Source organism: Thermothielavioides terrestris, chromosome 4, assembly GCF_000226115.1.
Source record: "Thermothielavioides terrestris NRRL 8126 chromosome 4, complete sequence".
Taxonomy (NCBI): Eukaryota; Fungi; Ascomycota; class Sordariomycetes; order Sordariales; family Chaetomiaceae; genus Thermothielavioides; species Thermothielavioides terrestris.
Window position 1 is genome coordinate 4,176,972 of NC_016460.1, and position 26,343 is coordinate 4,203,314.

The 26,343-nt window shown below is 57.8% G+C and overlaps 11 protein-coding genes across 11 annotated transcripts; 6 read left to right on the top strand and 5 right to left on the bottom strand.

Annotated features, from left to right (window-relative positions):
• The first annotated feature begins 287 nt into the window (after positions 1-287).
• On the top strand, positions 288-2,053 carry THITE_2120357 (uncharacterized protein). Its single transcript, XM_003655959.1, has one exon. It carries the CDS (start codon positions 637-639, stop codon positions 1,864-1,866), a length of 1,230 nt encoding a protein of 409 aa, XP_003656007.1. The 5' UTR covers positions 288-636; the 3' UTR covers positions 1,867-2,053.
• A 537-nt stretch (positions 2,054-2,590) lies between these two features.
• THITE_2120360 (uncharacterized protein) lies at positions 2,591-6,667 on the top strand. Its single transcript, XM_003655960.1, has 4 exons — positions 2,591-2,914; positions 3,112-3,380; positions 3,467-3,600; positions 3,671-6,667. The coding sequence occupies exons 1-4, from the start codon at positions 2,740-2,742 to the stop codon at positions 6,441-6,443; spliced, it is 3,351 nt and encodes a 1,116-aa protein (XP_003656008.1). The 5' UTR covers positions 2,591-2,739; the 3' UTR covers positions 6,444-6,667.
• On the bottom strand, positions 6,668-7,716 carry THITE_2120363 (uncharacterized protein). Its single transcript, XM_003655961.1, has one exon. It carries the CDS (start codon positions 7,567-7,569, stop codon positions 7,129-7,131), a length of 441 nt encoding a protein of 146 aa, XP_003656009.1. The 5' UTR covers positions 7,570-7,716; the 3' UTR covers positions 6,668-7,128.
• Positions 7,717-9,075: 1,359 nt separating this feature from the next.
• Positions 9,076-9,225, bottom strand: THITE_2053250 (uncharacterized protein; the record flags this gene model as incomplete). The annotated part of the gene is made up of 1 exon (XM_003655962.1): positions 9,076-9,225. A coding segment is annotated over one exon (150 nt), but the record flags the coding sequence as incomplete, so codon positions are not given.
• A 4,013-nt stretch (positions 9,226-13,238) lies between these two features.
• On the top strand, positions 13,239-14,349 carry THITE_122276 (uncharacterized protein; the record flags this gene model as incomplete). Its single annotated transcript, XM_003655963.1, has 2 exons — positions 13,239-13,455; positions 13,523-14,349. The coding sequence occupies 2 exons, from the start codon at positions 13,239-13,241 to the stop codon at positions 14,347-14,349; spliced, it is 1,044 nt and encodes a 347-aa protein (XP_003656011.1).
• Positions 14,350-15,459: 1,110 nt separating this feature from the next.
• On the top strand, positions 15,460-17,720 carry THITE_2146636 (uncharacterized protein; the record flags this gene model as incomplete). Its single annotated transcript, XM_003655964.1, has 8 exons — positions 15,460-15,653; positions 15,756-15,889; positions 15,961-16,084; positions 16,160-16,357; positions 16,443-16,561; positions 16,615-16,807; positions 16,904-17,253; positions 17,410-17,720. 8 exons carry the CDS (start codon positions 15,460-15,462, stop codon positions 17,718-17,720), a joined length of 1,623 nt encoding a protein of 540 aa, XP_003656012.1.
• A 97-nt stretch (positions 17,721-17,817) lies between these two features.
• THITE_2120366 (uncharacterized protein) lies at positions 17,818-19,728 on the bottom strand. The gene is made up of 3 exons (XM_003655965.1): positions 19,362-19,728; positions 18,474-19,303; positions 17,818-18,411 (listed from the first exon to the last, which is right to left on the bottom strand). Exons 1-3 carry the CDS (start codon positions 19,583-19,585, stop codon positions 17,915-17,917), a joined length of 1,551 nt encoding a protein of 516 aa, XP_003656013.1. The 5' UTR covers positions 19,586-19,728; the 3' UTR covers positions 17,818-17,914.
• Positions 19,729-19,813: 85 nt separating this feature from the next.
• On the top strand, positions 19,814-20,274 carry THITE_2091171 (uncharacterized protein; the record flags this gene model as incomplete). The annotated part of the gene is made up of 2 exons (XM_003655966.1): positions 19,814-19,862; positions 19,967-20,274. 2 exons carry the CDS (start codon positions 19,814-19,816, stop codon positions 20,272-20,274), a joined length of 357 nt encoding a protein of 118 aa, XP_003656014.1.
• A 712-nt stretch (positions 20,275-20,986) lies between these two features.
• THITE_60668 (uncharacterized protein) lies at positions 20,987-23,601 on the bottom strand. Its single transcript, XM_003655967.1, has 5 exons — positions 23,505-23,601; positions 23,370-23,424; positions 22,108-23,294; positions 21,623-21,856; positions 20,987-21,536 (listed from the first exon to the last, which is right to left on the bottom strand). Exons 1-5 carry the CDS (start codon positions 23,593-23,595, stop codon positions 21,232-21,234), a joined length of 1,872 nt encoding a protein of 623 aa, XP_003656015.1. The 5' UTR covers positions 23,596-23,601; the 3' UTR covers positions 20,987-21,231.
• Positions 23,602-24,338: 737 nt separating this feature from the next.
• Positions 24,339-24,824, top strand: THITE_2120371 (uncharacterized protein). Its single transcript, XM_003655968.1, has one exon. It carries the CDS (start codon positions 24,437-24,439, stop codon positions 24,800-24,802), a length of 366 nt encoding a protein of 121 aa, XP_003656016.1. The 5' UTR covers positions 24,339-24,436; the 3' UTR covers positions 24,803-24,824.
• Positions 24,825-26,015, bottom strand: THITE_2120373 (carbohydrate esterase family 5 protein). The gene is made up of 2 exons (XM_003655969.1): positions 25,673-26,015; positions 24,825-25,597 (listed from the first exon to the last, which is right to left on the bottom strand). The coding sequence occupies exons 1-2, from the start codon at positions 25,862-25,864 to the stop codon at positions 25,103-25,105; spliced, it is 687 nt and encodes a 228-aa protein (XP_003656017.1). The 5' UTR covers positions 25,865-26,015; the 3' UTR covers positions 24,825-25,102.
• Positions 26,016-26,343: the final 328 nt, after the last annotated feature.

Below are 26,343 nucleotides of genomic sequence, written 5' to 3' on the forward strand. Positions count from 1 at the left end.
CTTGGATAGATATCCTTGCGGAGCAGGCGCTCTTGGTTCGGAAAAAGAACCTACAAGTTAACGAGGTAGGTAGGTAGGTAAGGTAAGTTGACTACTTGAAGCAACTGGGTTTTGCGTGCAGGATTTGGAAACCATGAAGATATGAGGCGTCAGGGCCAAGGAACACAGTTCCGGGCATCATTATCGTTGCCTTGGCGGAGACGCAATAATATGCGGAAAGGGCTCTCACTGGGCGAGTTGACAGATGAAGTCGTGGTCTCAGCATATGCGCACCTACATCCATTTTCGTGCACGACCAGCTCAAGTTAGAGGAATTATCCATTTGTCAATGCAACTGCCAGAGGATGAAATAATTCTTTCAACCTCTCTAGACTGCTTGGTCAAAAGTGACTGACCTTGGCCAACCTCCTAAAGAGCACTACTAGGTAGGTAGTACCGTTCAGGACCCCACCAAGGTCGGGTTGCCATTACCTTACCAAGTACCTTAACCCCGCTGCAAATACCGCCAACCATGATCGCTTCACCCCGCCATCAACACCACGCTTCCGTTTCGGCTCCCAGCTTTCTCTACCAGCGGCAAAGCCGGCTGCAGAACACTAGGCCGTTCCCGAATATCTGCAGTAGCTTTCATACAAGATGCGGTTCGCTTCAAAAAGGCAGACCGTCGAGGCCATCGACGAGGACGCCGGCGTCTCCCTGCTGATTGTCGAGCCCGAAGACATGTGGCACGCCAACAACCTGATCGCCGTCGGCGACGTGATCCACGCGCCCGCGCTCCGCAAGGTCACCATGACAACAGCCACCGGCTCGACTGTCGGCAAGAGCGTACGTACGAACCTGTCCATCAAGGTCAAGTCGACCTTCTTCGACCCGCTCGCGTCGGAGCTCAAGGTCTCGGGCACCGTGGTCAACGAGAACGACTGGGTCAGCGTCGGGCAGCATCACACGATCACGCTGAAGTACGAGAAAGCCGACATAAAGTTCACAATATGGAAGAGCGCGGGCTGGGACTCGGTGGCGCTGCAGACGTTGAAAGAGGCGCTGAGCGAGGACCGGCCCGAGGCCATCGTCGCCGTGGTCATGCACGAGGGCCTTGCCAACATCTGCCTGATCACCGATTTCCGAACCATCGTCAAGCAGCGGGTCGAGAGCTCAATACCGAAGAAACGGTCATCGGCGAAGGAGGCGTCGGGCGGGATGGCGGCATTCTACGAGAAGACGCTGTCCAACCTGCGCAGCAACGTCGACTTCAGCCAGCCCCGGACGCTGCTCCTCGCCAGCCCGGGCTTCGTCGCTCAGGACTTCCGCGCATACATGCAGTCGGAGGCTGCGCGTACGGGGGACAAGACGCTGCAGCGGATGGCGAAGGAGGCCGTGGTGGTGCACTCGAGCACCGGCCACGTGCACAGCCTCAACGAGGTGCTGAGGAGCCCCGAGGTGAAGAAGACGATGCACGACACCCGCTTCACCACCGAGACGAACCTGATGGACCAGTTTTACGAACGCCTGCGCAAAGACGACGGAAAGGCGTGGTACGGCACCAAGCCGGTCGAGAAGGCCGTCGCCGAGGGCGCGGTCGGCCGGGGCGGGGGCGTGCTGCTCGTCAACAACGCGTTCTTCCGGAGCATGGATGTCGCGACGCGCAAGAAGTACGTTGCGCTGGTCGACAAGGTCAAGGCGGACGGCGGCGAGGCGAGACTGCTCAGCAGTGACCACGAGAGCGGGAAGCGGTTGGAGGCGTTAGGCGGCATTGCGGCGATCCTGACGTATCCCATGTTCGACCTGGACGAGGATGAAGATGAAGAGGGGGATATAGAAGGTGCGGTAGCGGCAGATAATTCGGCAGAAGGGACGACAGTGTTATGAAGCAGCAGACGACAGTTTGTCCTGTTGCTTGTTGGCTTGCATGCCAAGCGGCTGTTCCGGTGTGCAAAGATCCGAGCCATCCGACTCAATTACGCAGTACACGAGTCCAGACCCCGGCAGTGGATGTTGCACCGCTGCGGCGATTGCCGGCTCCCCCTCCCCCAAAAGCGGAATTTTGGCGTCTTCCTTTTCTGCTCCTGCCGGGAAAGGTTCATCGCTCGGACACTACGCCGTGTCGGCGCAGATGTCGCCCCATGATTCCCGGCACCCACGGAACCCGTACGGCGTCACATGCCCGGAATGTCCTGAGCCATCCGAACACGGTAATGTTATTACACGACACGCACTAACGTAACTTAGCACTACGCAGACGATGGTCGATGATGCAACTGCAAAATCGCGTCAAAGCAGGGAAGGAAACGGCAGCACCCATCCGGTTCCGCATTTGCTCTCTCAGCCCTGTCGATGGAAGCCGAATACATCATCGAGCTTTACCGAACCTATAGAGTTATATCTCCTGTATATGCGAGTAATACGATCGTCCGGTGGCGGGAGATGATCGCTTCCATTCAGAGTTGCTCACGTCACTTTCGCTTTCCTCGGGAGCCAAGGCCTAAGCTCGCATAAGTGGAGCGCCCCTGGGCCCGCCCGTCAGCCAATCGTTAACTGCAAACATTGCAGGGCCCGGGGGAACCACACAAGCACGTCGCGTGCTGCCGGCAGTCGGGTCCTTTCCAGAACCCGAGAGCCTCACTGCGGCTCCGCCTCGGACTTTTCCTCGCAGCTGCCAGGGCTGTGGTTGCACAAACGCTGACTTCCTGGCAGTTATTGGCGGTGTGGCCCAGGCTCACGTGTGTCGGGCTTGCGGCGGTGATGACCGGAATCTGGTCGACAATAAAGGCCGCGGCGCCCGCGCTCGCGCAGCAGCAGCAGCAGGAGCACGATGCAACCCGCAGCAGCACCCGGCCTTCTTCGCCGCCGAGGATCCCCAACACGCCGCCGTCATCGAGGTCTCTGCCGAGGTCCCCCGGCTCTCTTGATGCCCAAGGTAAGCGTTAACAGACGGGAGGGTCAGCTGCGCCCTTGCTGGCTGAATTGGTGCATTGGTGCGCGCAAGGCTCCGAGCCTCCGACTGCGCCTCCTTTTCCAGGGGAGTACCGCTGTGTGGCGGCGCCCTCGCTGGATACGCGTATCCGTCCTTGGTTTTGTGGATCCCGGCCAGTTCGCGAGCTCATGCATTGGCAGCAGGCACCCGGAGCCAAGCCTCGACGACGTCACAATCCCATTCCCGGAGCCCTGGCGCAAAAAGCCCCGCCAGACCGTCGCGCAACAGCACCAGCACCGCGCCGAAAGAGAAGAGCCGAGCGACGGATGTGGAAGGGGACCCAGGAAAGGCCGCCAATGCCAATGAAGTTGCAGATGCTAGCAACGGCGACGGCAGCGACGCTCGCATAGCTCGTCCTGCCCTGGCCCACACGCCTGGCTCGAACTCTGCCATCGACCCGCTGTCGCAGGTGAGTCCGCCGCAGTTGCTCCCTTCCGGTCGCCCCCTGGTCCCGTACGTCTGGAGTGGGCTCGTGGCTAATGCGATGCTGTCCAGCAAATCCTTCTGCGGAAGAGCACCGAACCATCGATCCCCCATCGTCTGACCCAGATGGCCGAAGGACTGGCCCGCGCGAGTTCGGAGCTCTCCAGAAATGTTGTACCAATAAGCGACGTGACCAAGGACAAGAGGTAGGGGCTCGGAAAATTGTTGGGACACCTAGTCAGGGTCAGATCGCTAACGGTCCGCGCCCGGCTACAGCAAGAAGGGGGGCTCTTTTCTGAGCAGGCTAAGCATTCGCGGCGGCCGGAAGAAAGAGCTAGGCGATGTGGACTCGGACTCAGAGCTGGGAAGCGAGGCGCGCATGGACGGCATTAACGCCCGCGTGTTTAGCCAGGCTCTCAACAGCCCAATAGTCGGCGGCGGTTACGTGCCACACCACAAAGAACCGCCAAGGTACATCCGGACCCGAGCGAGCAACAAGAGGACCCGGGAGTTCAATCGCATGTTTCTCGCCCAGGAGTTGGTTGGGACACGGCCGCCAGAAGCCGACGGAGACGCCACCCCCGACGCCAGCAAGGCGCCGGTTGTGTCTATCAGCGTTGCCGGCGCGGGTGACAGGAAAGCGACAAGAACCGGGGGCGCGATCTGGGCAACGGAATTCAGCAAAGACGGAAGGTATCTTGCCACGGCTGGCCGTGACCATGTCGTCAGAGTGTGGGCTGTGCTTTCAACGCCGGAAGAGCGCCGCGCTCACGAGGAGGAGGAGGCTGCCGATGGCGGTCCTGGAGAGAGGCTTAGCGCGCCTGTGTTCAGGGACCAGCCGGTGAAAGAATTCCGCGGCCACACTGGGGAGGTCCTCGACCTCAGCTGGAGCAAAAACAACTTCCTGCTCTCGTCGTCCATGGACAAGACGGTCCGGCTCTGGCACATGAGCAGGTCGGAATGCCTCTGCACGTTCAAGCACAAAGACTTCGTGACGAGGCTGGCTTTCCACCCGCGAGATGACCGTTTCTTTCTAGCCGGCTCCTTGGACACCATGCTTCGGGTCTGGAGCATTCCCGACAAGGCTGTCGCATTTTCGGCTCAGCTACCAGATCTCGTCACGGCTGTCGCCTTCTCACCTGATGGGAAGGTGGCCATCGCAGGCCTGCTGAACGGGCTCTGCATGTTTTACGAAACGGAGGGTTTGAAGCTGAGCTCCCAGATCCACGTGCGGTCATCCAGGGGGAAGAATGCCAAGGGCAGCAAGATTACTGGAATACAAACGATGGTTATCCCGCCCCCGAGCCCGATAGAGCAAGGGCCCAGCTCTGCCTCCGTGTCTCTCGCCTCGGCTGATGCTGTAAACTCCGGGGAGGTGCGTGTGCTCATCACGTCAAACGACAGCCGGATACGGATCTACAGCTTGCGGGACAAAACACTCGAGGTCAAGCTGAAGGGGCACGAGAACCTATGCAGCCAGATTGCGGCAACGTTCTCAGATGACGGGAAGTACGTCATCTGTGGCAGTGAGGATCGGAAGACGTTCGTCTGGAGCTTGACTGGCAGTGATGCCCTCGTCCAGGACAAGGACAAGTCCGCCTGCGAGTATTTCGAAGCTCACGGCGACATCGTCACCACTGCCCTGTTTGCGCCGACCAAGACGAGGATGCTACTTGGTCAGAGCGGCGACCCGATCTACGATCTTTGCAACCCGCCGCCAGTGGTGCTTCAAAGCCTAGAGGAGGCCGCCAGTGCCGCAGCGAGCCAGGTTGCTCTCACCCATGACTCGCAGACCACGGCGCCGGCCGAGTCGGTGTGCAAGAAGCCCGAGCCGAGCCCGGCGTACATTGCGAGATCAACACACTACGATGGCAACATCATTGTCACAACCGGCGACACGGGCATCATCAAGGTTTTTAGGCAAGACTGCGCTTTTTCCAAGCGCCGAGTTGCCGAGAGCTGGGAAACGGGCAGCACCTTCAGCCGGAAGCTCGCAGCTCACGGGAGCGGCTACGTCGGCGGCGGGCTCGGTCGCAGCGTCAGCGTGCTGACTCGGACCAGCGCCGGCAGCACCGTCCACAGTAGGCGGGGTTCCTTGAGCCAGCCGACTGCCCCTGGCTCGATGGGCTCACCCCAGCTAGGCGGCGCCATCGCGGCGCACTCGGAGAGGATCCTGAGCTGGCGGCAGGGCATCGAGGACGGGGGCGGCGACCGGCGGTCGGGCGTTATGGCGAACGGCGGCGGGACGCCGGCCCGGAGCGAGCGCTCTCTCAGCCCAACCAAGGCCAGCGCAGCGTCGCTGAACTCTGCCTACAACGTGGCAGGCGAGGCGAGGAAGCATCCGCATGCCGGCGCGTCACCGGCCCGACACAGGGCCAGCAGCCCCTTGAGCAGCCCAACCGCACGCGTGTTCAATGGCTCTCCGGAAAGAACTCCGATACGGGTAGTAAATGAGAAGAACCGAGCCAGGGACAGGCGGGATTCGAGGCCGGAGCAACCGACTATGCCGCCGACGCCGGGTTTTACGCTCCGTCTGGCGAACGAAGAGGGAAGACCGCCGCCGCCGGCAGATTCTGCGGGGCAAGGGTCGTCGTCGTCGTCGTCGTTCTGGAACCTGGGCCGGTGGCGGGGGATTCCGGGGTTCAGGGCCAGCTCGTCTGGGCAGGGGGGGCCCACCACCACCACCACCACCACCACCACCACGACGAACACCCGCGCCCGGAGCGGCGGGAGTCGGCCGTCGCTGTCCAAGTCGCGTCATCCGACGGACAGTTCGTATGATAATGAGAGAGAAGAAGCCGACGGCGGGGCGACGGAGGAGGCGGAAAGGACCGCGAGACGGCGCAGCCTCGCCGTGCCGTCGTCCGTTGTTACGGCTGCCGGCGGTGATATGAAAGCTGGCAGGCGCAAGTCGCTGCCGGCTTCGGCTGTGTTGCAGGGTGGAGGTGACGCGGACGCCGGTTCGGTCCAGGCCAATAGTGGTGCCGAGAACGAGGCAGGCGTGGTCCCTGATCCGGCGGCGGACCGGAGGGAGCGTTTACCGTCTTGACGTTTACCGTCTTAGCAACAGGAGAACGCCGGTATTCCTGTGGCAGTCAGCTGGACGATGAGTCGGGCTGTGCCCGGGCGTTCATGGGGCAGCGGACTCGCAGCATGAGCTGTTCCTCGTCGCGAGGGGGGCTTTTGTTGACTAATGCATCTGGGATGGCGTTCTTATTCCCATGGCATCTCATGTCAGGCGCGGGTTAGATTGGCTTGGATCTTGGAGCTCGGCATAGGGGGGCTTCTTAGGGTCGATACCGTTGAAATTTGGCGTTTGAGTACGATACCACTTGGCCACCGACATGAAACACAATCTAGCGTGGCATTTTGTGGCGCTAATCTGCCCACCATGCATGGCGAGTTGACTGTGCGGCCAGTCCGGGGTGTTGGACACACAGTTGCACACCATCATCGAGTGCTGGGAGGCACAATTGAGGGTATCCCAACGCCACTACATGTCACTACCGCATTGCAAACCGCGAAGACTCTCGCTTTATTCCGTTTCCTCGCCTCGTCGCCGAAAAAAATCCAGGGTACTGTACCTAAGCAGTCTGTTATCGCGTCAGAGATTCTGTCTCCCCGTCTCCAGCCCCAAGGGCGAAGGAGAAAAAGAACAAAGCAGGAAAAAGGAGAGATCACTACGAGAGGGGAGGAGGGAAGAAAAGACAGGCCCACCTGCTCCGATGACCCCCTCACTCGGCCGCAGCGGCCCCGACGCCTTCCTCCTTGGCCAAGCGCACGAGCTCGTGGGCGAGCGCGACGAGGTTGCGCGGGTCGGCGCCGCGGATCAGGCGCACCTCGCCCTCGTCGCCCGTGACGACGCCGCCGCCGGCGACGGCGGCGCCCGCGCCCACGCGCACCCCCTTGGCCTCGCCGTCGGTCAGCACGATGAAGGTCGGCATCGCCGTCACGCCGAACTTGGCCGCCACGTCCGGCGCCTCGTCCACGTCCACCTTGCCGAAGGCCACTGCGCCCGGCAACGCCAGCTCGGCGCTCAGCTTGGCGAAGAGCGGCGCGATGGCCTTGCACGGCGGGCACCACTCCGCCCAGAAGTCCAGGATGAGGTATTTGTTGGCCGCGGCCAGCGCGTCCAGGTCCGCGAGCGAGGAGATATGGTGGGGGTCGTTGCCCATGGCCAGCTCGGACTGCTTGGAGTTTGGGGTTGGGTTCTTTGGTGAGGTTCGAGGTTTGTGCTGGAGGTTACCGGAGGCACCAGGTTGTTTGGATGGGGAAAGGGGGATGAGCGTGTTTGGCGGGGTTGCTGGAGCGGACGGGATGGCGGGGTTTTACTACGGTTCACTAATTCGCGGGGCAGCCGCCCATTTGTCAGACTGCAAGGGTGCCCATGGAAGTGCCACGAATGCCTTGGCACCGAGCAGCCCTACGGGGTCCATGGGCGTGATCGACAGCTTACCTCCCAAGGCACCCACCTACTGTGCCGGTGCCCGAGTGCGAGCCTCGAGTGCTGGCCCTCTGAGCCTGTCCCTCCCCGCCGTGATGAGCACCGCCAAACAGCTCGACAGGGGCTTCTGCCCCACGCCGTTTTTACGTTAGCTTCGGCCCGCAAAACGCGCCAGGAGGGCCGCCTTACTGGCTTGTGTAACCCAATTTGTGGCTCTCTGCGCTCCGCCTGCTTCTTAACTCTCCTCAGCATTGCAAGCTAAAAGTTAGGAAGCTACCTTACCGAGGTACTATGGATGGACGCTGACGAGTTACACAAGTCATGTGGCCAGCTGCATGTTCCATTGGTCCGCCAGCGTCGATTGAAAATGAAGAACAGGAAGACAGCGTGCCTTGTAAGTCGTTGCCTGGCTTTCCCTTTCGGTGCTGAGGTAGGTATTTTAAACACAAACACGTTGGCCCATGGGTCTGGATTGGTACTTGCCCAGCCTCAAATGCTTCGGCAACGGCTACCCTCAAGTTCCCCAGTCTTTTCCACCTGCCAATGGAACAGAGGAGATGAGCAACGGCGGGCAGCAGGCTAAGAGCTGCCCGAGCTCCAAATGCCTCAACGGCAACTTGCCGCATCCCGGCAAAGGGAGACCCGGCAAGAGGATTTCAGAAGGTTCAGGCCAAAGATTCATGATTTCAAAATGCTAGCAGATTTACTTGTCTGCGATGGCCTCGTCTCAAGTAAGTTCACTGCGGCTGATGGGCTCTCGTCGTTCAGCTACCTGGGACAAGACTCCGAACAACTCAAACAACTCAAATATATGGCTCTATTTGGATTGATTTGTGTGTATAGCAGTGATATTTGAGTTGGCTTGGATTTGATTGAATTGACGTAAATATTTGTAAATCGCTATATATATCCCTAACCTTAACAGCCCCCCCCCCCCCTGTTTTTCCTTTGCCTACCCACTTTTTCGATGCCCTGCCTAGCTCTCTGGCACTCTGGCTCTCTAGCTCTCTAGCACTCTAGCTCAATGGCACTTGCAATGGCTGAATCGCTTAAAAATGCAATAAAATCGAGAGAGCCTAGTTTTGTTTTTTCTCTGACTAAGCAATTGATTATATAATCCTAGATCGCCTACACCCTACACAGACCTCCTATATATAGCTAAGATCGCTATCGCCCTGCCTAGACATCAACACTGTCGACGACGAATATCTACGCTTTAGAACTCCCTATTTTATACCTAATTCTTTAAGCATTGTAGTATATTGATTAAATCTATATAAAGCGAGTGTCGTTCATAGCTTATATAGTGCTTAGTGTAGCTAAATAGTCTCTTATATTTGGAAGATATAGCTAGGATTAAGAGGAAGTCGAATGCTATCTTAGAGAGCTATAGGAATTGCCTAGTATACGCTATCTACCACTCTAATAGCTTTTCTATGTACCTAGGCGCCTTAGTAAGGTAGCTGTTAACCTTATTTTCGTAATAGCTTGTATCTTTGTAGTAGTTGGGAGACGTAAGGAAGTAGTTACTTCCTTAGCTCTTTAGCTACCCTATATATTCAATAGAAGGCTCTGGTTTAGCTAGAAGCTCTATATAGCTATATTACTCCTAAAAACACTGTTTAAAGGTAGTAAAATAGCTTTTATACTTATCCTCTAGAAGGTGCTTTTATATCTATCTAATCTTATACCTAGGATATAAGATTATTGTAATCTAGTATGCTAGTAAGTCGTTAAGTAGGCTAATGTATTCTTAGAGCTTTGTAATTGCTATTTATACGCTGTTTTAAATAGATTGTACTTCTAGAGCTAGCTCGTTGTTTATAACCGTTATAGCTTGTAAGAAGGGTATATTCGATAGCTAGGAGGGTAGAAGATCAAGCTTATAGTCTTCTAACTGCTATAGTCGCCTAGCTTAGCGTTATAGTCTATATAATAGCATAGGTAGCGATAGTATCTCTGATATAGTGGCTATCTAGGGTAGGCTAAGCCTCTTCTTTAGTTCGTTGAGTAGGAAGTATATTGTTCTAACAACAGTAGGTATAGTAGGTCTATTGCCCTTAAATAACTTAGTGATCGTTGCGAATAGCTATAATATATCCTTGGTATTAGCTAATGCTTACTAATCCTATTTAGTTAGGATACTATTGTATAGAAGCCTATCCTTCTTAGCTATAGACTATATATAGTAGAGGTCTATAGAGTCCTATAGTTGTATAGTACGTTGGATTATTAGGAAGACCGAGTTCTACCTAGTATCGTTATCCGCTATTAACTGTAGCCTAACTATATCCTCTAGCTTAGTTAAAAGTGTATTGAATTCGTCTACTATATCGCTTTTAGCTTATTTAAACTAGGCTATCTTAACGAAGGTGTTATAATGTTATAGACTATAGCGAATATAGTGAACAATATAGTAAAGCTTTTAAATAGGCCTAGTACCCTCCTCTTCTTATTCTTAGGTATAAGCTTCGATAAAGGCTTTTACTACGATGTTGACGATATAGCCAAGATAGCGAAGTCGCTATTACTTTTTTAATAGTAGGAACTTAGGCTAGATGTAGTTAAGGATCGTTGTAATATATATATCGTTTAAGGAGATGTTATTACATTAGAAGAAGCCGATATCCTAGGCTAGATCGAAGTCGTTGAAGACCTTTGTAATCTCTATAGCTTATACGATCCTAGAGTATAAACTACAGAGTTGAACTATCTATAATAGCTTCGTCTATAGCTCGAACTAGCTATCTACGAAGTAGACTACTATAGCGAGGAGTATATACGAATTTAGCGAGGTCTATATATTAAAAGAAAGATATTTAATAAACCTTATAGATTTAAAGTCTTTTTAATAGCTTCCTTCTCTTTGTAGTATCGCTAGTCTATCCAATTCTATATTATATCACTATACATTGGAATAAACTTAAAAAGCTTATAGTTGAATAGTCGAAGGAGCTTATAGAAGTATATATCTTTAATAGCTATAAAAGAGAGGTCGTTATAAACGATCTAGGTAACTAGTAACGCCTTAATTAAATTGGCTATTAGCTTGACGACTAGGGCGCTAGTAGCTATAGCCCGCTATAATGATAAGACTAATAGCTTTAGTCTCTTTACTAGCTATTCCTTTATATTGTTATAGCAGTTATATTCAATAGATAGATAGGCTATAGTACTACTCGTTGTAATAGCTTTGAAGATCTTGTTGTAGTATTTACAATACTAGGATGGTTCTCCTAGCTTACTATTAGTAGCCTCGATAAGAAAGCTCCTATAGCTCGCGATCTACAACTTCTAGGGCCTTTTCTTAGCTAGCCAGTCTTCTAGGATATACTATTTACTATGTAGTACGACCTTAAGCTATTTAGCGATAGAACTATAAGGCAGTTCTTTGAGGTTAGTGCTAGCTAGCGCTTCCAACTATGTAGCAACGTTTAGAACGCTCGAACAGCCGTATAACGTAGCTATTAAGGGGCCTATAGAGGTCTTAGGTATAGCTATAGCTATAGCACTTACTAGGGTAGTTGGTTGGCTCAGTTAAAGATGATATAATGCGATGCGACTTTATAACTAGCTCCGTTTACATTGCTAAGCCTAGAAGATAGGGAAAAATAGGGCGGTTAGCGGTGGCTATAGTGGCTAGGCTGGGCTAGGAGGCATCTTGCGAGGCGCCAGGCAATATACGGTCTTGGCAAATAGACAACTCAATCAACTTAAATCCAGGGCTATATTTGATTGCCAATAGGGCCGATTTACGTTGATTTGCGTTGGATTTGATTGAGTTGAGTTGGATAGATTTGAGTTGTTCAGAGTCTTGACCTGGGAAAGTGGCACTTGGCCAAACCTGATTCCTCCTGCGCTTGCTGAAACCATGGACGCAATGATGGTCTCCAGAAGGAACGTAGAATCGATCCAATCATCTACTGCGCGCCTATTGCTAAAACCAATCTTCCCAAGACAGCCAGGCCGAGGTCCTCGCGACACAGCAACCAGACGCTTGGCTTCGGCCTTGGGACACCTGTCGGGAACGAGGAAGTGACGGCAACCTCAGAAACGGCGGATCCCCGGGTTGGCTAACACCCCGTTAGTTCGTCCTCTTAATGTTTCATCGCTCCGCTGGTTCCTGAGGCTCAGCACTCGTGTCTCCACCGCCTTGGTGCTGTGTCGGCGCTTACGGGCACTTCGACCAACACGCCCTGTGTGACCATCACAAAGAGGGGGTTCTTCAACTGGTCACGCTACCGCTGGAAGCCTTTACTAGCGGTGGACGCCTGCCATGTCAATCCTTCACGTGGGTCACTCCTTGTCAGGCGAGGTCTCGACGTGATACCAACGGTCTGCATGTGCTGGAAATGGGGCCCCCCAAAGGACGCTTTGAGGCTCTGCCGGCTTCTCAAGAAGGGATAATCCATCACCTGATGAGACAGCCGCCAGGAACGATTGGTGCAGCCTTCATGATTGGGTATGGTATCGATCATTCACACCCTCTTGCCTAGACCAAAGGCATTCCAATCCTGTCTCGGCCGCCGGGTTGCTTCAACTGGTTCCCCGGAGGCGCCGAGAACACTGGAATCCTCTCAAGCATTATCACACTGAATACTGTGAGTCATAAGGCTGAGTGCCCCAGAGCCTTGTTGGCCATTCTCAGCAAGGCAGCCAGTGGTTAAGCGCCTTCAGGGGTCGGTCGCGGCCCAGCCTCTTGTCCCCTTTCCGTCGCCCCAACTATTTCCAGACCGGTACTGGATAGATGATCATTGGTCTCAAAGACTGTGTTATCAGAAGATGACGACATGGGAGGATCATTAGCGTGACGCTGGCCGGTTGGCTTTGACCACCAGTGTATCACTCATGGAGGCCTTGCTTGCCAATGAGTTCATGAGCCAAGGAAGATTCCACTACCCATTGTGGACAGGCCATGGGGACCTCGGCGTTACTCTGTTGCAGCCTCTACTCTTTGAAACGGAGGACGGCGAAAGACGTTGTTGGAGGTCCTCGACAGGACTCATCAAAGAAACCCGCCCAGCTGCTTTGTATGGCGTATCGCCGTGCTGTTTCGGCCTCGGTTGCCAACAACGCATTGAATGAGTGAGGCAGAATTCGCGTGAGACGGAACCGCTGGGATCCAATGACCATGGTCTCTGATCGTAACGCGATCACTCACATGGCCGTTGGCGTAGCGAGGATGATGATCCAGGAGGAAGGGGATCACTGGGTCCGAAGTTCAGGTTCCAACTTTACAATCTGAAGAATAAAAGCACCGGGATCAAACCATCATTCCTTCGCTTCTTATCCAGTGACCGAAGTTTCAACAGTCCGTCTTTTCTACACTTAACTCCCAGCCAGCGATTCCTCAGTGCATCCCGAGCCCATCGGTGCCCTTGTGCCTTTCGTCCCTCCATCATGGCTACGGCTCAAGCACAGTCTTTCCAGTTTGGCGTGGAGGTTGAAGTGCTGCTCGAGAGCTGTAAGCGGAATCATCGCACGTGGGGCGACCTCGCTGAATTCCTCAGCAAGCTGCTAAGAAACGCCGGCGTCTGCATCCGCGTCGGAGTATCCAAGAAGTACGAAGAGTGGAAGATCGTCCCCGAGCGGTCTGTCCAGGATCAGGAGAATCCTTGTAAGTCCTCTGATACAGTTACTCCGTTGCCATCTGCATGGATAGCTAACCGCAGCAAATTTGCCAGGGACCTATGGCGTCGAGCTCGTCTCGCCGGTATACGGCGCCGACTCCATCTCCACCCTGAACGAGGATCTCCACCGCATTTTCGACGCCATCGACAGCGCTAAAGGCGACCTCGCCTTCAGCACCTCACCCCAATGCTCCACCCACGTCCACATCTCCCGCACCGACCCGCTGTCGCCGGGCGAAGTGGCCTCGCTCGCCCGAGCAGCCCTGTACTTCGAGCGCGCGCTCGACCAGCTCATGCCCCCGTGGCGAAGCGACCCGGGCTCACACTGGGCACGGTCCAACCGCGCCGAGATCAACCCCGCGCTCGCCGGCCTGTCGCTGGCGCAGTGCCTCGCCAAGCTCGACGCCGCCGCCGAGGCCGCCACCGCCGAGGCGGCCGGCGACACCCGCCCCGTCATCGAGGTGATGAACCTGGTCACGCGGGACTCCAGGCTGGCGGTGGCGCGGGGCCGGACTGCCGACTTCGTCCGCGGCAAGAACTACAAGTGGAACCTGACCGGCCTGCTGTCGGCGCCGCGACCCGATGACATGGATGTGGACGTCCCCGGCACGATCGAGTTCCGCCAGCCGCCGGGCTGCGCCAGGGCCGAGGACGGCGTGGTCTGGGCTGTGCTGGCTGTGGCGTTCGTTGCCGGTGCGGTGGCGGTCGGCGGGCGGCTGGGGATGGGGGAGGAGGAGGAGGGCGGTGGCGGTCGGGTCCTGGGAGAAGAGGGTGGGTCGGTTGAAGAGCTGTGGGAGTTGTTCGAACAGGGCAGGGTGGTGCTGGGATGGGAGGATCTGGATGTGCTGAAGCAGTTGCGGTCCGCTGGGCAGACGGCTTGAGCAGTGTTCGAAGTTCTGGGAACCACCGCGGGTCCTTCCCAGCCTCCCCGAGCTTTCCACCCCAACCAGCGCGTTTTGTCCTTTTATATTTCTTTTCTCCGCTGCGTTTTTTTCCCTGTCCTGTAGCGGCCTCTGCTTGCCGCGTATCGTTTCTTCTCTCGCTCATGTTGGACTCGATCTGGGTCTGAGCGTGGGCTTTTGTCTCGGAATCATGCTCGTCCGGTCCGGCCTTCTTCGCCGCTATCCTGGAAGGATAGCGGATCATCATCTGAATTTTCGAAACGCCTCTATTTCGGAGATCAAGATCTCGTAGTCTGGTATAACTCCGCGTCAAGGGATCACCGTTGCTCGACAACACTAGTATACGCTTCTTATGCAACCGCATCCTCTGGAGCGCCCATTTACTCGCTAGCTTACCCATCACAGCATCAATCTAGCATTTCAACTGTCCGGGCCTTCTCGATGACCTCAACTTTACTTCCATCAATCGCCCTGTCCTTGAATTGACTCGACAACCTCACACCACGTCCCCAACAACCTGGAACCCCTATACCTCTATACAGACCTCGCTCAGCTCGCGGCTCAGCCCTCCGACTTGTTGAGCGAACCAATCATGCATTCTTAGCCACGGCGAAGCGTTCGACCTGGATATTGACCTAGTCGTTGCAAGAGGGTAAACACTCCTCGGCCCCCAACCTACGTGTCAGCGTAAGTAATCATTAGCGCCCAACAACAAGAGGTGCATATAACGTTGGTTGCATGCTTGGTGAGATACTCGCTGCGCCTCGTGTTATACCCAATCACACTTCTTCCTCAGACCAAACCCACCCACATGAACATCCATTCCGGTTGAGATGGGAGGAGGAAGTGGGTGCTCGTCCCGTATTGTCCGGATAGATATGGAAGGGTCATTGGTCTATTCCAGGATAAAGCCATGCCCCGTCATCATCAGCCATGGGCATAATTCGCGCGAAGCGGCTTCAAACAAAAAGCAGCAGTTACTGTACGGGGCCCAGGCTGCGCGTCTCTCGTCGTGCGCTCAACTTTGTTCAGGTCTGCCATCAGCAGATATTAAGGAACGCGGCTCTCGTCCCCAGACTCAGTGACTCCATGGCGAACGGCAAATCTGGGTTTGATGATTTCCAAATGAATGCCATGGAGGCCATGGCGACAGACGGGGCCGGCCCAGACTCGGGAGCAGCGGGATTCGCTGAGAAAGGGGCGGCAATCGCGCAAGGCGACAGTGAAGGCGACCCCAGCATCAACTACTTGGCCGGATGGCGACTGCATGCCATGACACTGGGGTATGTACATACCCCTTGCATGCTCCCTTTTCAAGATCCATACAGGTCGCTCCCCTGGGGAGCCTCAACCTTCTCCACTGAGGCTCTGACACGGCAGACAAGCCTCTCGCTCGGCCTCTTTCTCGTCAACTTCGAAATCACCATTGCCAGCACCGCCCTCGTTAACATCATCGACGATCTGCAAGAGTTCAAGCGCAGCAGCTGGATCCTGACTGCGTATCTGATCACCTACGTGGGTACGCGGAGCCATCAATGATGCCTCGCTCGGCGGCGTTCAAGTTTCTGACGCGATCTACCTCAACGTCAGCCGGCATCGTGATCTGGGCCAAGCTCAGCGACCTGTTGGGGCGCAAGCCAACCTGTATCGCAGCCCTGCTCATCTTCGCGGCCTTCTCGGGCGGGTGCGGTGCCGCGCAGAATCTGGTGCAGCTGTTCGCGCTCCTCCTCCCCGTTTGTGCCCAATCTGTGTGTGGTCTCGCAACCATTCTGACAGCATTTTTCCGCAGCGTTGTTTGCCGAGCTTTCCAGGGCATCGGCGGCTCCGGCATCTACGCGGTCGACATGGCCATGCTCTATGAGCTCGTTCCTCCGGTCCGATACCCCTTGTACATGGCCACCGTGACGGCCGTGGTCGCGCTGGCTTTTGCTTTGGGCCCCGTGCTGGGCGGCATCATCTCGACGTGGAGATGGGTGTTTCTCTTCAAGTAAGTTAGGGCTATTACATCCACTTCTCCCGGTACCGCTGGAACAAAAAAAGAGCGGAATGCTGACCATGGACGGTCTGACCAGCGTGTCCGCTGCCCTCGCCGCGGCAGCCATCCTCCTCCTCGCCGTACCCTCCGGTTTCCCCCGGCACGGCCAAAGCATGCTTTTTCCGACGGAACGCCGCAGCTCCCTGCTCAAGTTACGTCGCATCGACTTCTTGGGCGGCTTCTTGATGCTGGCAGCCATGGCACTGCAGATCACGGGCCTGGAAGAGGCCGCTTAGCGACTCGACTGGAGCGGTGCCACCGTGTTGGGTCCGCGGTGGTGTGGGCCGCCTTCTTCGCGAACTCGTGGAGGGCGACCGGAAGGCAGGACACGAGTAGGAGCGCAGTCGAGCCGGTATTGCCTTGGCGGTTTGTCATGTCGAGGCCTGTGGCTGGCTTGCTGCTGTGAGTCTTTCTCAAATTATCACCACCGAGCCAGTTTTCCGACGCCCCGAAGCATGAGCCGTGATCCTGCTGACACAGGGCCGGCTCGGGGACCAGAACGTCCTTCATGATCGGCGCGGTCAGCATCACCTGCATCTTCCAGCTCCCGCTCCGGTATCAGACATCGGCCGGACTCAACGCCCTGCAGGCAGGTGTCCGGATGATTCCCCTTGCTATTTGCGGACCCATCGGCACCATTGTCTGCGCGGTGCTGTGCAAGGGCGAGCGCCTGCCTCCCCTTTATCTGGCCATAGCGGGATCGGTCCTGCAGATACTGGGTCTTGTTTTTCTTGCCCGCGGCGATCCCGCAGATGCAGACTGGCATGGCCTGTACGGTCTCGAGGTGGTGGTTGGATTGGGTTTCGGAATGTGCTTGGGCGCAGCACCTAACATTCCTGTCCGCGTTTGTGGTTGAGAAAAGGGATCTACGTAAATGCACCCCGGTTTTCCTCTTGTTGTTGGCTGCGGTGGGGGGGGGGGGGGGGAGGGAAAAAAAAAGAAAAAAGAAAAAAAAAAAAAAAAAAAGAAAGAAAGAAAAAAGCTAATGAGCCAACTTTCTACAGCGGTCGGGGCAGCAGCGCCCGTCCAGCTCCGGTATCTCAGCAGCGCAACGGTCATACCGATCATCAACGCAGTTGGAAACACTAAGCTACGAAACGAGCTTCTGGGCATCTTGCCCCCTGAGCAGATACTGGCGATTTTCCGATCTAGCGAGGTCATCAAGACGCTGCCTAGTGCGGAACTCCAGAGAACGGTGCGCAGCCACTTCGTCGAGAGCTTCAACTTGGAGATGCACATTGTGCTCGGCTTTGCTGTTGTCGGCGTTTTCACTGCGTTGTTGATGTGGCAGCGAAATCAGGTCAGGGTTCCTTGAAATATCTTCGCTGGTATACGCAAAGCCCGAAAATTATGTTGTTTTTCTATACGATCATCCCTCCAAAATATAGAAACAACTCTTCTTAACGCCCGCGCAACGCCGCCGACAAGTTGCGAAGAGAGACAGATACAGCTAAATCGTCATCGTCTCATCATGCAAGTGGTCGGTCCGTCATAACGCAGTGCTTATGTTCATGCATCCCTGGTGTACTTGGAGAACTTTCTCCAGTGCGCCCCATATCGGAACATCAGGATCGGGATAGGGGCAAAAATCAAGACCAAAGCGGCCAGCACGGAGAAGCCCCATCCCTGGCCATACATATCAACCAGAGGGGTTGTGGCCAAGGGCAAACACGTGCTCATGAGACACCTTATTACGATGACCCCAGTCGTGGCAGAGGCCGAGAAGAGTCCGAAGGCGTCAACGACGTAGGCCATCACCGGAATCATGCCCAGCATGATGGCTACGCCGATGGCAAAGCCCGTAAACACGAAGAAAGCCAGCGGGAGGCGCAACTCGGCAGCCCAACCATAAGCCGCAACGGAGAGTGATAGGGCGAACGCACCAGCGATGGCCAGCGGGAGACGATACTCAGGCTTGCCGACACCCTTGTGCGCGTCACGCATCCGGACGTAGATGCGGTCAAGAGTGCTGTTGCAGATGAAGACACTAAGGGTTGAGCCAGCGGCTATCGCTGCGTCAGTTATTGAGGCGCGCCCAATGTTCTCAGGAGGCCGAGGGGGGACTCACAGAAGATGGTAAAGCAAAAGCCGACAGCCACCGGCGACAGCTCGTACACGTCGAGCAGGATGTCGGAAAAGGTGGTGCTATAGATGTAGAAGAAGCTGAGGAAAAGCGAGCCGAACAGGCTCATGGCCATCAACACGCCGCTTCCGAACAAGACAACGGCGGGGCGCATCACTGCGTCGCGTAGCTTCTTCCAGTCGGAGGGGGATCCCTCGTCGCTGACCCCTTCAGCGTCATCGAACGCCGTCTTGAACCGCAGACGCGACCCCGCTGCGTGCCCGGCCGCCAACTTCTCCACGCGCCTCCTCAGGATGGCCACCTTGTAGGTCTCGCGGAAGCAGGTCAAGAAGAGCCCCTCGCAGGCGGACGACAGCACGACGGCGGCCCAGAGCACGGTGCGCCAGCCGAAGGCCTGGGCGACGGCGCTGCCGATCAGCGGGCCGACGGCGCCGCCGACCAGCGGGGCGAGGAAGATCAGGCTGAGGGGGCTGCCGCGCTGGTCGCTGGGGAACATGTCGCCGACGATGGCCGGGTTGAGCACGTTGCTGGCGACGGCGAGGCCGTTGAGCATGCGGGCGGCGACGAACTGCGGCACGCTGCGGCTGGTGGCGGCCAGCACGGTGGCGGCGACGAAGAGCAGGTTGGCCGCGTTCAGGACGGGCCGCCGGCCGGCCATCTCGGACAGCGGCGCGATCAGCAGCGGGCCCGCGGCCTCGCCCAGCTCCCAGATGGTCACGAGCAGCACGCTGGCCGACTTGGACGGGTTCGCCGACGCCGACAGGTCGCGCACGATGTCCGACGCCAGCGGGACCACCGAGATGCAGGTGAATGTGCTACATTGCGGGTTCGAGGTTAGCGTGTGCGGTGAGAAAGGGGGGGAAAGTGACCAACACGGTGAAGGCCATGCATGCGAGCAGGCTCACGACGCCCCATTTGAACGGCGTCGGCCACTCGAGCGGGTTCTCGGCGTCGCCGTCCGCGTCGAAGTCGACGACAATCGTCTCGGCGGCGTCCGCGGCATCTCCGGGACCGGCGGTAGGGGCGGAGTATCCCTGCTGCCTCTGGCCGGTGAAGGGGCCGAGCAACGGCTGGGTGTCGTCTGTTCCGGCAGTCATCGTCCCCGTCACCGTGACCGCTACCTAGCAGCCCCAATGTGTTGCTCTCTGTCTCTTGACGAGTTTCGTGAGGCTGGCAGGCGCGGGTTGTTTCTGAGCCAAAAAAATATAAGCAGAGAATCTTGTCGCCCCGCCAAGACCCCGCAACGCCGCAATTGCCCTGGGTGCGGAGTGGGTGGATAGTGCTGTCGTGCTTGCTTGGCTCCTTGACGGAAAGCCAGGGCAAAAATGTCGATGGCAGGGGACTGCGGTGGAGACGACGAGAACACGAAGGAACGTACATATGCACGGATGTACTCCGTAGTTACGGCGGAAAAGAACGTTAACAAATGCTTACCTCCGGACACTCGACAAACACCGTTCTCTCTGACACTGACCCAGAGCTGCCGGCCCCCTGCCGCCGATCTTCACGCGCCTCCCTCTCTCAGACCGCCAGCCACTGCTCCACGCTCTCTACCCCATCCCCGACCTCTAGCACAGCCAGCGCGAACTCAACAACGTCCTCGAGCTCCCCGCCCTTGAAGCAACGCTCCGCGCCCTTCAAGCAACACGCCGGGATCCAGACTCTGCACCATGCACGACCCACCGCGACCGGCCCCTCCCGGCACCATCCCCAGCCCGGTCCGCTCCTCACCTCACCCCTGACCACCTCCACCATCACTACCACCCATTACACAGATACGCAGTAGACCCCCACCCCGCATCAACACGACAATCCAACTCCCCCGCGCTCGGCGCATCCCGGAGCCCGCCCTGCGCGGTGAACGCGACCAGGCCGGGACCCGCGCGTGAGGGTCGCGAAGATAGAGTGGGCAAGGGCGGCGGCGGTGTAGGTGCGGCGGACCGACTCGGTGCCAGAGGGTGTGGGACCGGGGACAGGGGCGGGAGGAGGAAGGAGTTCGCTCAAATTGTTGGTTGCGATAGCGTTGGGGTGGGCTGCGATGGAATCGCATGTGGGATTTGGGTGGTTGGCGCTGTCGGCCGGGCGGGAAGACGAGCATGGTGTTGGGGGCGACTCGCTGCGCGCTCGCCGGCATGGCCGGGAGCATACGAGTCTCGCCCCCACCGCGCCCGTTCCCCCCCGTTCCTCAGCAGCTCGGCCGTGGCGCAGTCCAGCCGGGTTCTCCCTCTCGTACATCTGCTTCGCCCATATGCTGAGCGTATTCATGTGGTCCTCGGCTTGGGCGCGGGCGCGGTGTGCGAGAAGCTGTGGGATAGATAGCCTGGCACGGGACGGCGTTGCCATCGATGCGCTCGTCCTCAACGCCGCGCGCCTTGGAGAGGCGAAGCCCCTGTTGCAGGCTGACTTGGACGCGGCCTGGAGCGCGTTCGAGAGGAACGTGCGCGGCTGCGAATTGCTCAGCTACGCCAAGGGATTTTACAACCAGGGTGGGAAGAAGCCGAATATAATTATCATCCAGCTGTTCAAGTATCTGCCAGACACTGAGCAGTGATCTTTTGAAAATCACTTCCTGAGAGTGGGTATTATGGGACTCTAGCGCAGGACTGGAGACGTCCGAGGAGCGGGCAAGAGTAGGAGGAAAGGAGTGTCTACCTAGATTTTAGACACCGTGAAGAAAGGAATCAGTTCACGATCAACTCCCACCATTCCCCTAAACACCCCAGAGGCGCTGGTCGCTCGTCCCTCATGACCCACCTCGCAACTCCCGAAGCAGCTCATACAACTCCCTCGACGACTCGTGGCCCAACCGTTGAAAGTACGGCGACTGCTGCTCTTTCCCGGCCGCGCAGTGCTCGAGCAGCGCCTTCGCGAGCCAGCACCACTCACCCGCGTGTCGCGAAAGGCCGCGCATGCGCAGCTGCTCTTCATCGAGTTGGCCGGTCAATGCTTCCCACAGTTCCTGCCATCGGTCTGCCGCGCGCCGAAGGGCGGGTGTGCTCGCCGGCAGCAGCGACGCGTGCCGCGCCGTGCTGATCATCATGTGCACGGCTTCAGACATGACGAAGTGATGGATATGTAAGCATTCCGATGCGTCTAGACAAACAGGTTAGGGCAGAAGGACCGAGGCCACTCACCGGAGATGAGGAGATAGAGATCGTACGTGGAGGGGTTCTCAAGCGGGAAGCCGTCCGGCCCCGACCAGGCGTCCGCCATCAACGCGTCCACGCAATCACGGAACGACGCCGAGCGCCGCCAGCAGCCATCGCCCTTGGAGGCTACCACCGCCTCAAACTCAGCTGCGTCGTTGGCCTCCCACAGCGCTTCCATGCACGGCAGGTCGCAGGTCATCTCGGCCACCGTCATCATCGCTGGCAGGTGGAACACGCCGGCTTGCTGCCCGTCGTTGAGGAATGCCCAGGTCGCGATTCTTTCCCCAGCAAAGGCAGATGCCGTCAGCGATCCACAAGTTTCAAGTTGAACTCGAGGCCATTCCGCGCTAGCCAGCGCCAGCAGCGCGCGTAGTTACCAGGGAAGGGATGGGGATGAGGGCCGTGGACTCACCTGATCCGCAACTCATCCCGGACGAACGTCTCCCAGTCGGGCCGCCCGCCGCGGCGACCAATTTGCGACGACGGCGCCTGCGTCTGCCTCGCGCTCGGGAGCCCCAGCCGCCGGACGGCGTGGACCAGCACGGGCTCGCGCACGAGCCAGTTGCGCCTGCGGACGGCCGCGTCGTTGTTCTTGGTGAACTGCAGGCCGCTCATGAGCAGCGCCGCCTGCACCGTTTCGTACAGCGCCCGTTCCCGTTCCCGGTCCCGGTCCCGGTCCCGGTCCCGGTCCCGCTCCAGCGCTGCAACTCCGTCGGCGCGGGGCCCGGCGCCTGACTGCGACGCGAACTGCGCGAGCTGCGCCTCGAGGCAGCGGAAGATGTACTCGTCGGCGACGGGGAAGAAGCGCGGGACGGCCAGGACGCAGTCGCGCGGGGGGCAGTACTGGGCGCCGCAGAGGAAGACGGCGAGGACGAGCGGGCGGGCCGAGGTCGCCGCGTCGAAGCTCGGGCGGTGGAGCAGCGGGATGTCGCGGTGGGTGTGGCGGAAGTAGGCCGCCACGAAGGCGGCGCGGTTGGGCGCGGAGAAGACCTGCTTTGCGAGCTGCGGGTCGAATGTGCCGTCGTAGCCGCTGCTCTTCTCGGCGGCCAGCGTGTCGTGCAGGGCCTTGAGGTCGGATACCAACGGCTCCAGGACCGGGTCGATGGAATCCGGGTCGGCATGGCCTTCCCCGGCCGGATGTGAAGCGCTGAGGTCAAGAAGCGGGTCGGAGGACGGCAGGCCGAGGAGGTAGGGAAGGTAGGTGCCGTCGTTGAGCAGCTCATCTTGGGCCAGGCCCATGCTGGTTGGCTCCGGCCGAAGCGGGAGGCTGGGGGCGTCCTCAACTCGGCCTGGCTCTTTGAAGAAGATCCGGATCATCGATTCGGCCTGGGGATTAGTCAGACCGAGAAGAAAAGAGATAGGCACCTTGGTGTCGTCATCCTTGCCGGGCGCGGGACTCGACGATGGGGGAGTGAGCGCAACGGCGTTCAGTGAAGCGCTGCCGGATGACTGACTGCCGGCGCGGACTTGCAACCTCGTATAGGTGCAGGTCACACGTCGGGACCGGCATCTCGCGCAGGCTGCTGTGCCGTCACAGGAGAGCTTTCGGCGGTAGCAATCGTCACAAGCCCGTGGCTTCTTCCCTCGCGTGGCTGGAGGCGGGACGTCATGCTTGGTGTTATTGGGACAGATGGAGTGGTGTTTCTTCCAGACGTCTCTCGAGGGATGTCAGCACACAGATAATTACAGCATGCAGACATAGCATACAAGGGGCGCAGAAGTATGCGCCTACCGTCTCGAAAAGGTTTTCCCGCAATGGAGGCACTTGAGCTGCTTCGCTCCCAGGTCTGGCCGGGTTAGTCAATCAGGTGCGTCATCACTGAAAATCTCTAATTAAGACCGAAGTGGAGAGAGATATGGCACTCACGGGCCGCTTCGTGTCTGCGCAGGTGGCTGCTGTGTTGGTATTGCCTGCCGTACGTGGCGCAGGTGAGCTTGGCTGTGCGTTGTGCCGGCATCGCTCTGGGGAAGAAGGGGGAAGGTTGGAGTCGAGGCGGCCCCAGGTTGGTTGGGTGGGTTGTTCCCGAGCTTTTGTTGCTCGTGTAAGTCAGATTCGGAAGAAAACGGGGCCGGCGCTGTCCCAAGACGCCACCAATCCGCACGGTGTAAAAAGCGTTGTTCCACATAGATCTGTACAGTATCGGCTCGGAGTCCACACATGACCGGGCGGTCGAGTATGGTGGGATATTTCCGAGGCGTCCACAGGGGTCACCAGGGTGTAAGCCACCCGAAGCAAGCATTGCTCGTAGGAGCTATTTCAGTGCTGTAACTCAGGACGAGTCTGGGAACGTTCGTTCTTCTACACGTGCTTTTCTCGGAAAAAAAAAAATAAATAAATAAAACGACAATTTGTTGAAATCTCGCTCCTGTTCCTTCCTCCGTTTCCCGTGCCAGCACCCCGGGCCAGCAACGTCCACCGGTACCTTCACAAACATGAGCTACCAGATGCTGATCAGACATGTGCCGACGGCACGGAGGATTTCCTTACACGTCGTTCCTACCTTTCTCGTACGCCGATACACATCCGAACGTCCCTCAACAGCTCGTCGCCCTCTCCCTCCGCAGCCGGCCCGGCCAACAACTGCCCTGACGAAAGAACGGGCCCCTAGCGCCGTGGTGGAATATGCTCTGTAAGAGCCGCACTTGACCCTCCCAAGCCAGGTGATGATTAAACGTCACGACGCTGGGCTGACACCCACCACCACCCACCTTAGGACAACGCTGGACGCGCTGATCAACTGGGCGCGCCAGGGCTCGCTCTGGCCGCTGACCTTCGGGCTGGCGTGATGCGGCATCGAGATGATGCACGTGTCGATGCCGCGGTACGACAACGACCGGCAGGGCATCATCTTCCGGGCGTCGCCGCGCCAGGCCGACGTCATGATCGTGGCCGGCACCGTGACCAACAAGATGGCGCCGGCCGTGCGGCTGTGCTACGACCAGATGCCCGACCCCAAGTGGGTCATCAGCATGGGCAGCTGCGCCAACGGCGGCGGCTACTACCACTACAGCTACTCGGTCGTCCGCGGCGTCGACCGCATCCTGCCCGTCGACATCTTCGTGCCGGGCTGCCCGCCCACCGCCGAGGCGCTGATGTACGGCATCCTCCAGCTGCAGAGGAAGATGCGGAGGACCAAGATCACGAGGATGTGGTACCGCAAGTAGCCCATCACTAGTGCCAGTCTCGGTTGTTGGAACTTCATGGAAAAGGGTGGCGTGAGTGTTGCGAGGGGCCGTTGGAACGGTGGTCTTTGGTATACGCAATGTATTGTGGAAGATAATCGCTTCGGGCACAACCAAGAACTGATAAATACATCCAGCGAGTCAAAACGCGATCTACGACCCCTAATCCGCTTAGGCACCGGGACAGCATATTGCTTAGGGGGCCACTTCTCCAACGAGCCAGGTGTTGCAGCCCAGCCCATTCGCCCACCTCAACGCAGCGGAGAGCACGCAGGAAGTTCTTCAAGCATCGCCAATCTTCTCGTGCAGCCAGGCCGGGCCCTTGGTGGACGCGTCGCCGTTGGTGATGTAGGAGAAGTGGGCCGCGGTGACGATCAGGGTGCCGTTGCAGACGAGGTCGCCCTGGGCGCAGAAGATCATGGTCTTGTCGACGGGGAAGTTCGGGATGGTGTCGTGGTTCTGCTGCGCCTGCGTGTAGCCGAAGAGCACGACGCCCTTGATCTGGTCCTTGGCCGCCGCCGACAGCGACTGGATGCCGCCGGCGACGACGGCCGTGCCCTGGCTGTACCCGCCCGCGGCGACCGACGCGTTCGGGCACTTCTGCTGCGCCAGGTTGAACATGTTGGCCGCCTCCTGCATCGCCGCCGTCGAGGTGCCCCCGGGAAGCGCGTTGGAGGCCAGGTCGGCCGTGTAGGCGCCCCCGACGCCCTGCACCCAGAGTTGGTTGGGGTAGTAGTTCTTGAGGCCGTTGGCTACCTCGGGGCAGACGGATGAGCCCTGGAGCGGGCATCAGCGTCTTCTTCCTTTCGTCTATGGCATGGACTATTCCAGGGCTAGGGGCGAGGTGCATACCAAGTTGCCGGTCTCGGTGGAGCCGCGGGCGCAGATGAAGATGACTTTGGGGCAGTTGCTGGACACCCCGTTTTCCAGGTCGTTTGCGGTGTCTGAAAACAACTGGCGGGCTTCGACAGCCGCTTCGCCAGCCGGCTGCGTCGGAGCAGCGGCGGCCAGGCCAGCGGCGCAGAGGATTGGGAGGAACTTCATCGTTGCAACGCGGGCTGGAGAAACGAAAGTTTGTACACAAGACGAAGGACTGCAGCAGGTCTTGCACCGGGCGCTCGAAGCTCGAGTTGATGCGAACCGCCATCTGTCAGCCAGGGCTGATGTCCCCTTTTTATCATTCATTGTGTCCTGTTACGCAGTCTCCTCTCTCCTCGGCCGTCGCCGGCAGGGCCGAGGTTCTCGCAAGAGTATCCGTATCGGGTTCACGGAGCCCAACACATCGTCCTCGTGGTGTTTCACCCACACCTGCCGGACCTGGAAGGCGGTATGCAGTAGTCTCGAGCCCAGAGTCTCATGGCGGTCCACATGAGTGCGGGTTTTCCGGGGTCGAAAACCCGGTAATCGAACTTCTCCACGCTGCGAGCCTCCAATTGCCGACAGGATGGAGACGGCGTGATCGCTCGCTTATCGTTGGTTGCCGTGGGGCCGGACCTCAACCTGGACGGGAATCCGGGGTCTGG

What these genes read in the sequence shown, in the direction of transcription:
- THITE_2120363 (XM_003655961.1), bottom strand. Translation starts at nt 7,569, where the DNA reads ATGGGCAACGACCCCCACCATATCTCCTCGCTCGCGGACCTGGACGCG.
- THITE_2120373 (XM_003655969.1), bottom strand. Translation starts at nt 25,864, where the DNA reads ATGAAGTTCCTCCCAATCCTCTGCGCCGCTGGCCTGGCCGCCGCTGCT. An exon ending in CCACCGAGACCGGCAACTTG is followed by an intron (nt 25,598 to 25,672) that starts GTATGCACCTCG and finishes TGCCCGCTCCAG; the next exon opens with GGCTCATCCGTCTGCCCCGA.
- THITE_2120366 (XM_003655965.1), bottom strand. Translation starts at nt 19,585, where the DNA reads ATGACTGCCGGAACAGACGACACCCAGCCGTTGCTCGGCCCCTTCACC. An exon ending in GCATGCATGGCCTTCACCGT is followed by an intron (nt 19,304 to 19,361) that starts GTTGGTCACTTT and finishes CCCGCAATGTAG; the next exon opens with CACATTCACCTGCATCTCGG. An exon ending in CTTTTGCTTTACCATCTTCT is followed by an intron (nt 18,412 to 18,473) that starts GTGAGTCCCCCC and finishes ACGCAGCGATAG; the next exon opens with CCGCTGGCTCAACCCTTAGT.
- THITE_2120371 (XM_003655968.1), top strand. Translation starts at nt 24,437, where the DNA reads ATGATGCACGTGTCGATGCCGCGGTACGACAACGACCGGCAGGGCATC.
- THITE_2120357 (XM_003655959.1), top strand. Translation starts at nt 637, where the DNA reads ATGCGGTTCGCTTCAAAAAGGCAGACCGTCGAGGCCATCGACGAGGAC.
- THITE_60668 (XM_003655967.1), bottom strand. Translation starts at nt 23,595, where the DNA reads ATGCCGGCACAACGCACAGCCAAGCTCACCTGCGCCACGTACGGCAGG. An exon ending in GCGCAGACACGAAGCGGCCC is followed by an intron (nt 23,425 to 23,504) that starts GTGAGTGCCATA and finishes TAACCCGGCCAG; the next exon opens with ACCTGGGAGCGAAGCAGCTC. An exon ending in GGCGCCGTCGTCGCAAATTG is followed by an intron (nt 21,857 to 22,107) that starts GTCGCCGCGGCG and finishes TCCACCTGCCAG; the next exon opens with CGATGATGACGGTGGCCGAG.
- THITE_2120360 (XM_003655960.1), top strand. Translation starts at nt 2,740, where the DNA reads ATGACCGGAATCTGGTCGACAATAAAGGCCGCGGCGCCCGCGCTCGCG. An exon ending in CCATCGACCCGCTGTCGCAG is followed by an intron (nt 3,381 to 3,466) that starts GTGAGTCCGCCG and finishes GATGCTGTCCAG; the next exon opens with CAAATCCTTCTGCGGAAGAG. An exon ending in GACGTGACCAAGGACAAGAG is followed by an intron (nt 3,601 to 3,670) that starts GTAGGGGCTCGG and finishes GCCCGGCTACAG; the next exon opens with CAAGAAGGGGGGCTCTTTTC.